Genomic DNA, 17,568 nt, shown 5'->3' with positions numbered 1-17,568 from the left:
ATTGAAAGGAAATATCTTATATCATCATCTTGCAGTTCTGTCATATTCTATGTCCTCCCAATAAATTTTTATTTAAATCTCATGTTGTATTGACTGTAGGAAAATCGAAATATTGGCTGCATGAAAATTTAGACATATAAATATGTTAAAAACATAAATAAATGCTCAAAAATATTACTTAAAAAGTGAATTAAAATGTCATCCAAAGTTCTTTGCCACAAGCTGTTTTATGGTTTGGGTAGGAAATAACCCTGCACACCTGTTAATTGAGTTCATAAATGGTGATATGTGTGTGGAAACTCTGAGCACATATCACATGGCCAGACTAGGCCCATACAATGCATCATGTTTCCCATTAAAGTAAATTCTTTTTGATTTTTAGACTAAAATGGAAGTAATAATAACAGCTACCTCACTAGCTGTCTGCTAATGCTTTAAATGATGTCTCTTAATTTGAAATTCAATCATTTGAAACTAGATTTATTATTTTTATTGAACAGATAAGGAAACTGAGGTCCAGAAATGTCAACTAATTGCCTGTAGGTTAAATAGTAAATAATCGCAGGCACAGGGTCTAAACTCAGTCCTGTCTGATTTTGTGGCTATCACATCTAAACCAGCTGCCACACATTTATGGAAGAGAAAGGATGATAGATAAGTATCACCTCCAGGTGAACAATTTGTTTCAGAAAAGAGCATTTCAAATAGGAAAAAGTGCACATAAATGATGCAGGATGCATTTATGAACTGGGGCATAAACACAAAGTTTTCCAGAGTGTCTACCAGGGCCCAAGGCAACTCTTCAGCAGTGAAACTTCATCTGTATTGCAAATACCATTTCTGTGTTTATCTATAACTATGAACATAACATAATATTACAGATGACTGGTTACATGATTTTATGGGGAAAACAATGAAAGCACAGAAGTTCAAGAGAGCAGGAAAAATTGTGAGTTAGAGTTCATGGAAAGCTTTATGAATTTTGCAGCACTCTAATGTAAATCCCAGAGGGGAAAATACTTGAATTGAGACACTTTCCCCCAGAAATCTTGAGAAAATCTTGACATCTTAATTCATTTTTCTGGGCTTAAATATTCTAGGCTAGTCTAGTGGCATTGTAATAGCCTGGGCACACATTTTTATTTATTTCACTGCTGATACCAATATTTGTGCTACAAGCTGCTGCCTGCATTTACTATTTATTTATTTCCTACAGATCAAATTATTGGCCCAGATATAATGTGCTTTCCAGAGAAGTGCTCCTTGTGTTCATGAGCAAATGGAAAAGCTTCCATTTTAAATGTAGATTTTTGCCACATGACTGAATTAATTCATGTTATAAATATGATATGAAACCACTTGATAGTCCTGCCTATATATGTTTACTGGAAGAGCAATTGAGGAAAATATTAGGCTAATCAAGCACCTATTTGCACAGGTGGATGGTCAATATATCAAAATACTGTGACTAGTTCCAGGTTAGCCAGTTAGTTTCTCTGAGCATCAATTTTATTTCCCCTTGTGTGTGTAACCCTGTTTTATTGGGTTGACATTAGAGCAAATGAGATAATGTGAATGGACCTTTGTAAAACTGCAAAGTATCACAAAGAGGTTGGAGATTTTTTTAATTAATGCAGGATTTCTCAATAGCAAACACTATTCCATTTGCTTTCTTTTGTCTATGTGGAGAAATATGAAACAGAACATGAGAATTTTAAAACCGAACAAAATAGCCCTTAAAGGACGCTTAGAATACACAGATATACATTAAAAGAAAAGAATCACTCTTCGGAGTATCTCACAACAACATAGACCTCTTGGTGAAATGTTTTTGAGTCTGGAACCCTCAAGGGGTTAACCTTTGGGGTGCAGAACCAGTAGCAAAATTCCCCAAAATATTAAGCAGTGACATTTCTTCCCTAGTACTTGACCATCTCTCTTGCTGGATTCTGAAATTAGCAATGAAGCAATGATGGCTTGAACCTTAGCTCTATCACATACTCTTTTTACTTAATCTTCTTGAACTTCCATTTCACACCTGTCAAATGCATATAATATCTCCCTCACATTTCTGTTGCAAGGAGTGAAGGAGACAATATATGTGAAAAGGTTTTGTAAATTGCAATGGCTTCTACGGAGAACAAGTTATTTTACCAATTCACTTAGACTATCTAGACACCCTTTCAAGATGTCAGTTTCTGCTTAAGGTGGAAAAATGGGTTGATGGAATATTAATATGATGGGTAGAATTTGGTTTAGCTATATCTTTCTGGTTCCTTTCTTCTATATTTCAGAACTGAGCTTAATAACTCCATTTACTTCTTAAAAATAAGAAATGGATTTCTAAAGAGAAAGTTCTGTAAAGATTAATCCTTCATAAATATTTTAAGAAATTGCAAAGTGGCATCATGAAATGCTTAACAAATAAGACACATGGACTCCATGCATATCTGTAGCCAGATGGACTCAGGCAGGAAATCCCTGCTTCAGTTTTGAAGGCACAAACTTGGGACTTAATATTCAAATTAACAGTCACTGAAATTTCTTTCCCCATGTACCTCTTATCATCTCGTATATTCTTTACCCTTACTCAGGCTTTCTGATTCTTCTATTATCCTATTCCATTTAACTTTTAGAAATCTGAGGAAAATAAGCTAGGTATGTTTTTTTTTTTTTTTGGTAGACATTTTCCTTAGTGTTTTGCACTATTTATTTATTCTTTCTAATTTGGAAATATACATGAATGAAATTCATTACTTTAGTCTCCCACAGAAACATTATCATTGAATTATACATATTTTAATGTTATGCTCTAGAAAGTTATCAAAAATGGATTTTTAAAAAATCTCCTAAAATGGATAGAAAAATTAGAAAGAGCCTCTTGACATGTTTCATAAAAATCAGTGTTGAAGACTTATCCATTCTATGTTTTCCAGTGATGCTTTGTAAAAAGATTTATGCTAAATAGTTCTAATATAATTTACCATAGAGAAACTTCATTTTTGGTCTCTGAATTTAGTTTTTTATATTTATATCAGAAAATGAAAACCTAAGTTCCACTTAACAAAGACCTAGGTTGATTTTGTTCACCTTTGTGAAGCCCAAGACAGTGTCTGCCTATGGAAGAAACTCTATAAATATTTGTGGAATAAATTGACTCAACCATAATTTCTCTTTTATCTCAGGGCTAAATGCAGTAACTGCAATGGTTTATGTTGCTGATATATTTATTTTTCTTAACAGTTCTGCTTTTATGTTTTCAATTTCTGCTTAAACAATCTCATTGAATATATTTTAATTATAAAACACTGCAAATCCTTTTTGGAAACTGGTGTAGAAAGTCATAAAATAAAATAGAGTTTACTTTCCAGATGATTAAAAAAACAAGAGTTGAACTCTCTCTCTCTTTTTTTTTTTTAACATTTAACACCTTATAGAATTAAGTACATTATTACTAGATAAAGATGTAGTCCCATATTCTGAAGCTCAACCAGGCTTTTAAACAAAAAAGCAGCACAACTAGAAAATACATATACCAGATGAAGAGAAAAAGAATGGTTAAGCTTCATTTTCTTTTCATTACAAGACATGATAGGTAGGGATAAATATATATCAATACATATGTATATTGTATGCATTACATTTACGTTGAAGGAAATGTTGCAGATTTCAAGAGGCATAAAACATTTGTTATTTTAAATTTCTAGAAGAAAAATTTAATATTAGTAATTTTAAATACTGGAAAGCCCTGAAGGCCCTGGCTTTGTGGTTTTATAAAATTTGTGTTCTTTTGAAACTTTCTGCAGGAGAATGCACTGTCCTCATCTAAGCCCACATCTTAGACTGATGAAGGGAAAGCAACAATAAATTGTTTAGCTCATCTAGCAGGGAGCTTGCCACTAGGCCTTGAAACAGGTACCCAAAGCCCTGGATTCAATTCAGCAGCAACTTGGGTCTCATTAAAGGAGAGAGGACAGAACAGAACCCAAGTCAGGGCAAAGAGAAAAAAAAAAATGCAGGCTGGGGACAATGTGGCAAATTCTTTGGTTTCCTGGAGCTGTCTACTTTTATGTGCCTGTGAAGATTATGGAATTCACATCTTCATGCAAGTCAGACACACTGTAGCCCATTGCATTGCACATGGTAATTTTATTTTAGGATTGCTTTCTTAGTTGGCATCTTTTCTTTCACTGCCTCACTTCATTCTTCCCCTTTTCTCTTTCTTTTCCCTCCTCCTCCTTCCCTCCCTCCCTCCTTGATCCCCCTCCTCTCTCTTTCTTTCTTTTGTAAACTCTCTAGATCTTGCTGGATTTTCTTTCTTTTAAAAAAAGAGGTATAATAATTTTGGTTTCTTTTTAACATTTGGGCTTTCTTTCAAGAAGATACCCATTTTTATACTGAGAAAGATGTGCTCTTGTATTGCTAACTTTGTAGGCTTGGAGGAACAAAAGAAGGGAGTCGGTAAGGGTTTTAAATTTACAGTATCAATGACATAACAGGGAAATGAGAGTGTGTTAAGATCGTTACTTCCCTCTGGTGGGAGAGTTTGTGACTAAGGAGGAAAGTGTATGTGGTATTAAATTAGCTGTGAGAACATAGCAAACTTCAAGGAATGTGAATCATTCAGTTTATGCTTTCCCTTCTTAGGAAGATTTTAGCCTGTGAAATGTAAATGAAGAGCACAATGACATATTGACTCTCCACTTTGTTCCTTTCATTCCCTCCCCCACCAAAGTCTATGTCCCCAAACTCAGGAAGATGCAAATACCACTGGAAGCTAAGAAATGAGGAGGAAATAAGTAATTTCTGAAGGGGTGTACACAATGTATTTTAATAAAAACCACTAATGAAAATAAAGCTATCTAAAGTAAATTCCAGGAGAATTTTAAGTATGCAATCAATGTTTAATTAGGAATTGTAAGCTTAAGTTGACATTAGTATTTCCGTTGTAAATTTGTATTGGAACAAGCATGTATTTTTAAACTTTTAAGTTTTCTTTGAGATTTAGTAGATAAATTTGGTGGTAAACTAGAAAATTCTGGACCACACTGAGTGAGTAAATAGTTTTCACTTGCATGTACTGAAAAAGTTCTCTTTTATTTCTGTGTCCAATAGAGGATAAGGTAGGAAACCATGTCAATTAAAAACAGTGACACTGAACATCAGAGATAATCTGTTTGAAACCAACACAATGTATAAACTTTTTTGAAGTAAGAATTTCTTTTTGAAAATGAACAAATGGATATATAAAACCTGAATAACATTGAGAGAATGGTTAACTCTATCATGGTATTTATTGGTACAATTCATAAATGTTCCTATAATTGCACATGATGCTAATCAACTTGAAGAGTTCTTTGTTTCAGGGAGAAAATTTTATGTTTTATTAGTCCAGTGATGGATGGTTTAATGGAGAAGGTTTTCAATGAATGTTATAGTTCCAAAAATTTTTTTCCAAGTGAATTGATTTGAATAACAGATATAAAATTATTTTCAGTGTAGTTATTAGTAGTGGCTTGGTCACTGTCAAGATATAGTTATTATTATAACAAAGTATAAAATTTATACTTGATTTATCCACAATTTTAAACATGTATTATTAGACTTAATTTTTTATTACTGTGTTTTATTATTTTTAATAATTATTTTCTGTGGAACAACATACCTCAGGTACATTTCTGAGAACTTGAGTACTGTATAATGTGACACAAATGTGTTATTTATCAGATAATTTAGATAAAAGGTGTGTATCATGAGATATTATTTTTAACTATTCTAGGCATAATTATGGTATTATAATTTTTAAAATAACGGTTGATCTTTCTGAGATGCATGTTTAACCATGAATGAAATCATACAATGTTTGGGTTTAATTTCACATACTATGCAGGTGGAGAGAGAGAATAGGGTAGGCATGGGAATGGATTAGTTATGAATCAATGTTACTAGGTTTGAATGATGAATACACGTGGGTTCCTTAAAGAAGACAGTCTATGTTTGAGTGTACTTCACATAAACTAGAAACGATTGACAAAAAGCAGTAAAATTAAAAAAAAATGGTCCTCTGTATTAATGGGTTCCACATTCTAGGACTCAACCAATCATTGATCAAAAATATTTGAAAAAAAATCTGTGTTTTACTGAACATGTACAGAGTTATTTTCTTGTCATTATTTCCTAAACAATATAGTACAACTATTTACATAGCTTTTACATTGTATTGAGTAGTATAAATCATCAAGAAGCTGTGTTTAAGTTATTTGCAAATACTATCCCATATCATGTAAGGTACTTGAGCATCCTTGGATTTTGGTATCTGTGAAGTGATCTTGAAACCAATTGCTTATGGATATAAATAAAACATGCATATCTCTTAAAGATTGTATAATTAATGTAAGATCTATGAGGAGTATTGGGTAGAAGATCCATTTGTTTATCTCAGCTCTCCCTAAAATTATTGACCATTAGACTATTCTTTTCAAGGAACATCTGTTGACATATCTTTAGGATGCTTTGGGAAGGGGTATATAATGGCGAAACTAAAGTTTTTCCATGTATCATTGTTCATGATAACTCCAGGCTTTTGGCATATGAGAAGTTTTATTCACATGTTAGAAAATATTAAGATAAAATGTGAAAAAGTTTTTAAAAAGAATCCTTTTGTTCTTTCCAAATTCTGAGATATTTGGGAGATCTACAAATAAAACATCTGATCAACTATTTTTCCAATTTCATAAGACTATATATATATATATATATATATATATATAAAATGTCAGAAATATTATTAAAGGAAATAAAATTTCAAATGGTAGTATATATTTGAAAGATAACAAGCGATGCCTTTTGATTAATTATTAGCCATAATAATTACAATTGCTTCTTAGTAGCTATATGGAAAATTCTATCTAAAAATATTTTACATGTCATTATCAACCTTGATACTTTCATTTTCAGGTTTTTAAGCAAAAAATTTATATAAAGTTTAAGAATCTGATAACATTCCAATTATATACCATACATTATTTCTCAATCTAAGAAAATTATACTAGGTAGAGCTATTCCTGAATATAAAATTCTTTAGTTGCAAAAGATTTATATTTTTTGCATAGAATTTTTTATGATTTTGCATGTCTGAGTAGCTATAGTCTAGTTTCTAAATAAATTAAAGGATTTTATTTTTTAAAATAAATTATACATACTGCTTTAATTTAGCATCTAAAGAGACAGCCTACATTACTATTTGTAGTTATCCTTTTAGCTTTTCAGACTAGCAAACTTTTTATTTGTTGACTTTTTGTGAAAATTCAAATAAGAACATTTGCATTTATTATAATATACTGCCAAAAATTGCATTAATTTCCATCGATGCCCATTAATTTGATAAATGTTTTGTCATTTGTACCATTTGCACTGTCAAAACAATTTAATTATATCTTACTGACATTTTTGACAATTGCTCTAACTCTGGCAAAAAAAAAAAAGTATGTGTTATTTGTTTCAAGAAAAATTTATTCTTGTGTATTGAAAGCTTGAATTAAACAAGAGAAGACCAGCTCATATCATAAGTCTTGCAAGATTCAATCTAGGATAAATAAGAAACAATGATTTCTTAGAATTCTTACAGAAGTGCTCATGTTTTGTAGTATAAAATTTTATGTACCTGCATAATCTGTTCTTGCGTAATGCCCATCTTCAGATTTAGTAGTTGTAGTTGTGTTATCTGTGTTAAAAAATTAATAATAAAGATTGATTAACTGTCTCCTAAATATTTAATATCAAACATACCCAGCAGTATCTTCATTGCAGTTAAAGTTTTTTTTTTTTTTTTTTTTTTTGTACTATAGTTCTAAGCAACCTGTGTACAAAGACAGATTTCCAATGCATATTTCTGCTTGGGAAAAATTAAGAAAATAATGCCAGTTTTCTAAACTTTGAGACAAGGAGATAATTCATAATTATAACTGAGATAAGTTGAATAAAGGAATAACAAATCAACCACCCCTCAAATGTTTGTATCTGAACAAAAAAAATGAAATAGAACATTCCATATATCTGCTTTTTAAAATATACTTGAATATTTCTACTAAATCAACATAAAAATGGTGTGATTTGCTTTTAATCTCAGGATTCCTAATAAATTTTTAGATTATTTGTTAAAATTCATTTTGACTTTCTTTTTACTCTTTGCAACAAGAATGCCTGTTATCTTCTGAACATTATCTTCTGTGTCCATGATACTGTGACAATATAGTCCCATTATATAGAAAAAGCTGCAGACTGTTGCTGATAGACCCTCAAGCACCTATAATCAACACAAACACTGTAGTAGACTACACCATCCATTGTAAATCAGAACTGTCTTTTGGAAATGAAATAGCTGCCTAATAAGGAGTTATCTTCACTTTTCATTTCTGCACAAAGACTAAAAACATTCTTTGAAATGAAGTTTGGTATGAACATTACCTTGACATCGACCCAAAGACATGACTTCAATTTTCTCCTGTTTCTGACATGATGCTTCTTTGATTTGACATGCATTATCATAAGATTTCCCATCAGAAGCACAGAGGGGATTGAAGTTGGTTTGAGAGCAGTCAATGTTGCACACACACCTAAAGGAAGAAGAGAGAAGTAAAAATATGTAACATCAATAGTATTGTTACCACACTATAAATAAAACACAAAGGGAAGAATTGCTAGTTTGGCAGAATACAGGTTGGTAAAATTTAATTGTATTCTTCCAGGGGAGCTCCTTGCACTTTTCTATCTGAGATGAGAAGAAATAGAACCAACAGAAAATAATTCAAAATATTGAAGAAGGGATAAAAAAGAATAGAGAAAACTTCAGAAAGTGATCATCAATTAAGCTCTGCCTCTGGAACTTTTAAATTGTGCACATAAACTTCCAAGCTGATGTGTGCAGAATTTGAATAGGCCAAGAAAATCATGAAACTGCTCTAGAGTCTTTAAACTGTAACCTTACTGTTCTTTCCTTTCTCGGGGTATCTCAATGTTTAAAGCTTGAGGAAATGACTCAGATGGCAGTTAAGAGAAAACAAGGAAATTATTTGGAATATAAGAATGAGTGAAGTTTCTTCAAAAGAACGTACATAAATTGTGCTAAATGGGAATCTTCAGTGGTCCTTAACATTTTTGGGTGTCACTAAACCTTTTGGGAATGAAATAAAATCTATAAATTGCTTCCTAGAAATTGGCAATACTCATATAAACAAGCATTTGTATAAAATTTCTGGGAACTCTTAGGCCCTTTGATCCATACCTATGGATTTTTTCCAAGATATACATTGCCTTTTTTCTACCTCTCAACTTAAATAATGAAATAATGAATGAGTAGATAATCATTCATAATGTTAACATTTTTTCAGCATCTAAACAATATTTGGTGAACTAATAAGAATTAGGTCATCTAAACTATAAGAATTAAACATTTTGAAGTATACTTTATATGATTTTTCAATGTTCTTCTAATTAATGCTGTAATTTATTTTGTTATTCAGAATATTGTGATTTTGGGTGTGTATGTGTGCAAATCAGTTACTGATTTAGAATATAAATTCATATTTAAAATTATTATTAATGTTTACATTATTTTCCTAAAGAGATTATATGCTATTTGAAGATGTGAATCACACAGTTTGCTCTGAACATCTTACTTGAGCTGGGAATATAATGATAACAATAATAACCAGCCTTCGACATGTTGGCCTCTTAACACACATTGTTTTATTTTATCCTCACAACATTCACTTTATAGACCCAGATATTACATAACATCAGAACTAGTTGATTGTAGAACAAGGATCCATTTACAGATATGTTAAGCTAAAACCCAACCCTTTCCCCCTAATGCCACATGTTGTAAATTAGAATTTCCCAGATAAATACACAGATTCATAAGTAGAGTCCTGGGCTCCAGTAAATCTGGGTAGAGACTGGGATTTTGTATTTTTTAAGTACCTGACTCACTTTTGGGAAATCACTGCTTGATCTGTGTGTTTACTGAACCAGGGAGTATTTCATACATCATACATGTTAGAATTACGTAGATTGTTATTAATAGTGCTGGCAGGAAATGTGATCATGCAGTGACATAGTATTCTCTATTTTCTTTCTTCTTCTTCTTTTTGTAAAAGAATTGCTGTAGGAGCACTTGATTATTTTTACATTTACCTATTTAGCAACACATAGCTAGGCCAGATGGTAACAACTCTAAATGCTTAACTCGTTGAGGAGCAGTGTTCCTACCTCCGCTATCATGTCAAGGAATATTGCTACCTGAGTTTAAGACTTGGCTTCTGAAAACTGGAGCTTGGGAGCTGCCTGCGTATTTAAAGAGCTTTTGCTTCTCCCAGAGAGAATCCAGAGAAGAGATAGTATGTCAGAGTGCCTTCACCATATGTATTCAATAAAGAAGGAATGGGGAGACTTGACTTTTTGCATTTTATTTATTTATTTATTTTTATTTTTTTTTTTAGAATTAATTTAAATATTTATTAGTTCATTAATTGTGAAAGGGTAACAAGATTCTTTTTATTTTTTTTTGTTAACAGATCATTTATTTTTTATTTATTTATTTTTTTTATTGTTGGCTGTTCAAAACATTACATAGTTCTTGATATATCATATTTCACAATTTGATTCAAGTGGGTTATGAGCTCCCATTTTTACCCCATATACAGATTGCAGAATCACATCAGTTACACATCCATTGATTTACATATTGCCATACTAGTGTCTGTTGTATTCTGCTGCCTTTCCTATCCTCTACTATCACCCCTCCCCTCCCCTCCCCTCCCCTCTTCTCTCTCTGCCCCCTCTACTGACATTCGTTTGTCCCCCTTGTATTATTTTTCCCCTTCCCCTCACTTCCTCTTGTATGTACTTTTGTATAACTCTGAGGGTCTCCTTCCGTTTCCATGCATTTTCCCTTCTCTCTCCCTTTCCCTCCCACCTCTCATCCCTGTTTAATGTTAATCTTCTTCTCATGCTCTTCGACCCTACTCTGTTCTTAGTTACTCTCCTTATATCAAAGAAGACATTTGGCATTTGTTTTTTAGGGATTGGCTAGCTTCACTTAGCATAATCTGCTCTAATGCCATCCATTTCCCTGTAAATTCTATGATTTTGTCATTTTTGAAAAAAGGTGGCTTGGGGCTGGGGCTGTAGCTCAATGGTAGAGTGCTTGCCTAGCACACGTGAGGCCCTAAGTTTGATCCTCAGCACCACAGAAAGATAAATAAATAAAATAAAGGTATTGTGTCCATTTACAACTAAAAACAAAAAATGTGGTTCATTTTGCCTTTAAGCCAGTTTAGGTTTGATTATGTGTCTAATTTTCAAGAGTCTTTTTAAGAAGATAAATGTTTAGCAGAAAGAAAAGTATGTTGTTTCATCTACCTAAATAGTAAAGTAAAATATCAAGGGCTTTATGAATATCTCTGAATTAAGCCCAAAGAAATGCAGGAATGCATACCAAATATATCTGGACTCAAAATAACTGACAGTTCTGAAATATATTTGATATAACAAAATGATGAAATAAGAAGAGAAAGAGAAAGTTTGGTTGAATTGACCAGAATCAATATTTCAGTGAGAAAAATTCACTTAATTAAGCCATAATCCTAGAACAATTATTCAGGATATTTTAATAAATCATCTTTCCAATTGGCTGACTCCTTTTATTTCCCCTTTATTTATTCTTCTTCTAGTTTGACTGATTTGGTGTTAGTGCCACAGAATTCCCACCACCCACACTGTCCTCCCTCTCCTTTCCCAGCATTGCTTGCTCAGGGCCTCCTTTCAAGATTTGTTTTCCCTTTGGAAATTTCTGGCTCTTGCTGCTTCAAATAAAGCCTTTCAGGAAATGGATAAGAAAAAGATAGAGATATCTGGGACTTTTAGTCTCATCTCAAATGGAGGACAGAGATTCCTTGAGATGAAGTTAAGATGTAGTTTTCCTGGGATATAAGCTTCATGCACACGTGGGCCATTTTGGTCTTTTTCTATATTGCATACCTTCATTTTACCTCCCTCTTTCTTTCCTACTTGCTGGACTTCCAATATAATAAATAAATCAGTATAAAAGTAAACAACAACAACAAAACTTTCTCGAGAATGTCAGCAATCACCGGAAAAAGGAAGTCTATGAAGATTATTATTATTATTTTTAATATGTGGAAATAGCTTCAAGGATTTGCTAAAATAGCTAGAAAACTTCAGTTTGGGAAAGGAAAATGTTGTGACTGTATTACCAAGAACCCATCATTTGTTTCCATTATACCAATTAGCTCTGATTATATAATCACTTACTGTATTTTGTGCATCTAAGTCTGTTAGAAGCTTTATTAATTGGAAACACAGGCAGGGTTCCAAGATCATAGTCTAATATTTTAAGTCCACCTTGACCTCTATTGACACAGACTAAATAATCTTCTAATACTTTGGACACACTAAACTTTCCATGAGTACATGTTGTACAAATAACTAAATCAAATGAGTAACAATTTTGTGTTCTCAAAAAAGAGTAGCCACTATTACTGTCTCCATCTCATAGATAAGAAAATTGATTCTTGAAGAATTCACACAGATTTGTAAGGGGGAAAAGCCTATTTCAAATCTAGGCAGTTTGACAACAGAGCCAGCACTATTCTACATACTGAAAGTTGAAGAAAAAAATAGAACAGATATAGATTCCTATCATTAACAGATTAAAGGGATACTTTGTGGATAAACAAAATTTGAAACACACTATATTTATTTTTTGGAATATTTATTGTAATCTTATGAATTTACATTGACTCTTAGTCTCCATCAACCCAAACAAGTGATCCAACCTTTTTTATATCAACCTTTATTTATATCACTTTTTTTATATTGGTGAATGTTAGTTTTAAGATTGTATAAATGAATAATTTATTCTTAGAATGAATAACCAATCTCATTGGCATTACCCTCACTACTTAAAGCATCAGTTCATCAGAAATTGTATCCTTAAATAAAATGCTATATAATGTTGGCTCCATGTAAAAACAGACGTTTAAGTACACATACAAAAAATACACCCCAATAGACTTTATCGAAATTACACAATTTGAGGGTTTTAGCAGTAAATCTTTTCCAAGACTCAGCATTCTTTGAAGCAGAAACTTTCTGAAAGTTTATGTACAAAGAGAACAGGGGCTTTGCTTGTTTCTATTAGTGAATGGATTTGTGTATGTTGCGGTGGGGTGGGCCCACACCTACCTCCATGGTGGCATTTACTACACTGTTAATGTGCCTATTTAACAATTTATATCTTTACTTTTCCATAACCTTTTCAAGGGAAAGGCATATTACTTATCTTTGAATTCCTGGTATCCAGCACTTTGTATTGTATGGTCTTTGAGATTGCTTGTTGAATGAATTGCTGAGAGAATGGCCAGATGGAGTTGGAAGGAGTACAAGAAAACAGTCCCTGTGCTAGACATCAGCACTGCCGAGGAACATTTTGGGATATCCTAAATTAAATTTAAAGGGACTGGAAGGGGTGGGGTGGGGTAACTAGAGGATGGTAGTCAGTAAAGGAGTGTGGAAATATAAACTTGAAAGCTTGATTCAGACCCCCGTTTACTGAATTTCAGGTGCCACTGCACCCCACTTTTGAACTTTCTCAACTATTAACCTTGACAAATCATAAAGCACCAAGTACTTTTGATGAATGAATGGACTTTCCATCTATCCCAAGATTTTTCCTGCTTCAGGTTATCCTACCCCTTTCATCAATAATTAATGTAAATACAGTGCAAACAACTTAAACCTATTTCCTCAGATTTCATTTTAAAAACACTCTTCACTTTATAGTTAGAAGACAGCTCTAATTGCTCTCTAACCTTGTTGCTGTTACTAGCTAAGCTATCCTAGGACCTAGACCTTCCTTTTTTCTTTTTTTTCTCTCAAATGTACATAATTGCTCAATAATTCCTCTGATTTTAGAGAACTCTCTGTCTCACGAGTTTTGGTTTAATAACAACTAAGAGAGATAACTGGGGATATAGTCATGAAAATTCTCATCTACTTTTGTGCTACTTGGCACATGTGAGGCCACCAAGGAGATTGCAGCTCCTAAACAACTAAGGCTCACATCTTCCTTTCTTTGTCTTTCCACAGCAAGGCTACTGGTTCTTTAGGACCTCAAACACTTTGGTCTCTCATTGTGTCAAGGAGACGCTTCCACTGGCCAGGCCACTACTTATATTTTGTAATCTTTAGATACAGTTTTTGGCACCACTATAATTTAACTATGATAGCAACTTGTCAGTTTATTGATACTTTCATCCAATGAGAAATATAAGTCTTTGATAAAACGGTGACAGAATTATCATATAGTGTAATAATGAAATTGCAAATCATTTTGCTTTAGCAGTTTATGTAAATTAATCCAGGATTTTTCTTTATACAAAAATGAAAAGAACACATTTTTAAAAGCAGAAACTAACCCTTCTTCACTGCTTTTGGTGAATAATTGCATTATTATTCATTCTGAGAGGAGTAACTAGTTAATTACAGCATGTCACAAGTATTTTATGTGAGCCAAGAATTTGTAAAGCTGAGGACTGTATGGATGCCTTTAAGGTTTGTGTGTGTGTGTGTGTGTGTGTGTATTTTCTTTTCTTCTTTTTTTCAACCTCTCTCAGTCTTTTGACATTTTGACACTGCGATTACATAGATCTCTTTTCTTTTCGTCTACAAAGAAAAAGAATCAGCTGTACTTGAAAATAATAATTTTGGGTGCCTCTATGTGGAAGTACTATCCTCTGAAAATCCTTTAGAGACAATTAACATTGACCGAAAACCTTAGCTCTCTGAATTATAAGAAAGAGAAATATGAAATGATTTGAAAAGATCACTTGATGGAATAAAGAAAGTAAATTATAGGAAGGAAAAGGCAGCCCCTAAAACAAGTCACACACATTTATAATTGTCTCATGAATATTTTGGGTGGTTTAACGTTAATTTAGCTCCCTGTCTCACTTGAAATGATTCTTCCAAGGATGATCTACAAGGAGTTAAAGGAGTCTTGCCCATGTGTTCAGGAATGCCTTGTCATCCGCCAGAGTGTGAGGATGCAAACCCTGCCAGCTAGCAAATTACTTATTCATGTGTCTGGTTTGTGGCTGCCCTCTAATTTCACTAGATTTTGTTTCATCTATTAAACATGGCTGTCACTTATTCCTCTCTCAAGGTCTTTGACTTGGTGTCCATGCCGTATTTTGACTAGATAACATTCCTGGCCAGTTTTAAAGCACCCAGTTACACTGCAGTGAGGTTGGATATCTGGGTTGTTTTTTGACTCTGAAGGTGGTTTATTTCCTTTAAGCTGTCTGTCTCTGGGGCAATTAAATAGACCCTCTCTGGCCTGGCCAGTAAATGAGGTCAGAGCCACTGTCTGTGCTCATCATCAGATCCGTAATGGATGAGCTGCATTATATTAATAACAGTAAAAACGGCGTGTACCTTTCATTCAAGACTCTGTGATACTTTAAGCCCATTTACTCATTAACTTTCATGTCACTCCTTTTGATGGAACTTGATTATAAGTATTTTATCTGAGAAGAAACTACAGTGCAGGAATGACTCTGAGTTACGAGGGGAAAAAATACAGCAAGAAATGTGAAAATGCACTAGAAAATTAAACCCTCTGTACAAAGGGTAGAAAAACACACTGAGTGCTAAGCTAGTAAGTCTCTCCTAATGTTACTCAAGTGACATTTAAAAAAAAATTGTAGGGGGCAATCCTTTTAGTTTTGAAACCTAGCAGGAAAGGGACAATGCCTTTCTCTAGAAGCATTATCAGGGCTGCATTGAGTTTTTCCAAGGGTGGTCAGGCTTATCTCATACGCAGAGAAAGCTCAGCTGTCACTAATACTGATCTTTCATAAGGAGATACAGCATAAAAGTTGTCTTATTATTTTTTTTCAAAGTAACAGGCATGCGTTTATTAGAAGGGATGGGAAAAGAAAAAAAGGGGGACATCCTCAAGGGACAGAGTGCATCCTCTCAGAGAGCAGAGGAACCAAAAAAGTTGGCTTATTATAAGGAAGGTCTTGGTAATACTAAAGCTCATTGGCTGAAAAAGCCTAGAATAATAAATAGCCAGTCAAAGGAAATCTGAGCAAAAGAAACGTTTCTCTGAGTGGTGCCAGGACTTCCAAAAACAATCAAATGTTTAACATAGTATCATTGCTGAGAGAGCAACTGATGGCCACACATTTAAATAATGTCTAAGTCAGTAAAGGTAGATGGGGAATGTGACTAGAGCTTGGAATTTGGTATCAGATAGACCTGTGTTTAATCTAGGCTTGGTTATTTATTAGCTGGGTGGCTCCTGACTTGTTTCTGATCTTCCTCAAGCCTTAGAGTCTGCACCTATGAAAGTGGAGATTACCCAGGATTGCAGAAACTAAATGGACCAATGCATCCAAACTGCCTACCAAACCTTCTGAGAAGTAAATATTACACACAAAAATACTGGTCCTCATTACCTTTTGACTTTCTAATCTGAATTTCTAATCCTGGTGCAGATCTAAACCTTTTATGAAATACTTCAAAAGCCCACCTACTTGGGCCCAACTCAGAGATTTCAAAGGTCTTGTATGAGGTCCAAGGAATCAAAGTTGCTAAAATTGCTACAGGTGATTCTAATGAGTGCCATGGAGAGTTGAATGACATTAATTACTCCTTTCCACCTTCTAGGATGACCTATTTTTTTTTTCCAAATTTAGCTTGTGTAAATAAGATTCACCGTGAGAAATTCTGATGTTATAGGTCTGGGGTAAGACTCAGAAGTCAGCATTTGAAGCAAGATCTTAAGCCCTTTCTACCCCATATGGCTCTTGTCAGCTATAGAGAAATCTACTCTGGTTCCAGCCACTTCTCTTCTGTTCATTCCATTGGAAGGAATTCAATATTCTTTTGTAAGCCCATGGTTTAGTAATATTGATTAGAAGGTTATTATTATATTTTTTAATACAGCACACACTTCAGATAGTATGCATATGGTGTCAGGTGACACAGGCAGGTGACTAAATGCATTGATTAAAAAAAAAAATCGCCACCATACCTTTAATCCTAGTAGCTCAGGAGGCTGAGGCAGGAGGATCATGAGTTCAAAGCCAACCTCAGCAACTTAGTGAGGCCCAGTCTCTTGAAAAAAAAAATACATACTATGTATGTGTGTGTATGTGTGTGTGTGTACATACACACACAAACTTACACAGAAGGGCTGGGGATAAGGCTTAGTGGTTAAGCACCCCAGAGTTCAATCCCTGGTACAAAAAAAAAAAAAAAAAAAAAAATCAGTGGTGGAGCATTCAGCAGATTCGGTTTACCAAATAAAACCAAAACCAATTGGTGAAAAAGGAGATGAAACTATGAAATGGAGGAGATTTCCCTGTGCCTGGCACCTTGTTCCTACATCCTCAGGACTCTCTGGTTTAATAGTCACAGATAGGACAGAAGAGGTGGAAGGTGGAGAGTCTGAAAAAATGGGTAAAATTTAGATGAAAA

The 17,568-nt window shown here is 33.6% G+C and overlaps 1 protein-coding gene across 1 annotated transcript in view; it reads right to left on the bottom strand.

Annotated features, from left to right (window-relative positions):
• The window catches only part of Tmeff2 (transmembrane protein with EGF like and two follistatin like domains 2), a 240,566-nt gene that overhangs the window by 37,217 nt on the left and 185,781 nt on the right, over positions 1–17,568 (bottom strand). Inside the window, exons 6-7 of the mRNA XM_027925008.2 lie at positions 8,467–8,615; positions 7,664–7,723 (exon numbers count right to left, since the gene is read on the bottom strand). Of these exons, the coding sequence (XP_027780809.1) occupies positions 7,664–7,723; positions 8,467–8,615 (209 nt within the window). The remainder of the gene's footprint in view (positions 1–7,663; positions 7,724–8,466; positions 8,616–17,568) is intronic.

The sequence above is a fragment of the Marmota flaviventris genome, chromosome 11, assembly GCF_047511675.1.
Source record: "Marmota flaviventris isolate mMarFla1 chromosome 11, mMarFla1.hap1, whole genome shotgun sequence".
In the NCBI taxonomy this organism is placed as follows: Eukaryota; Metazoa; Chordata; class Mammalia; order Rodentia; family Sciuridae; genus Marmota; species Marmota flaviventris.
The sequence above is the reverse complement of the archived record's forward strand: the minus strand, read 5'-3'. Positions and strand labels throughout refer to the sequence as shown.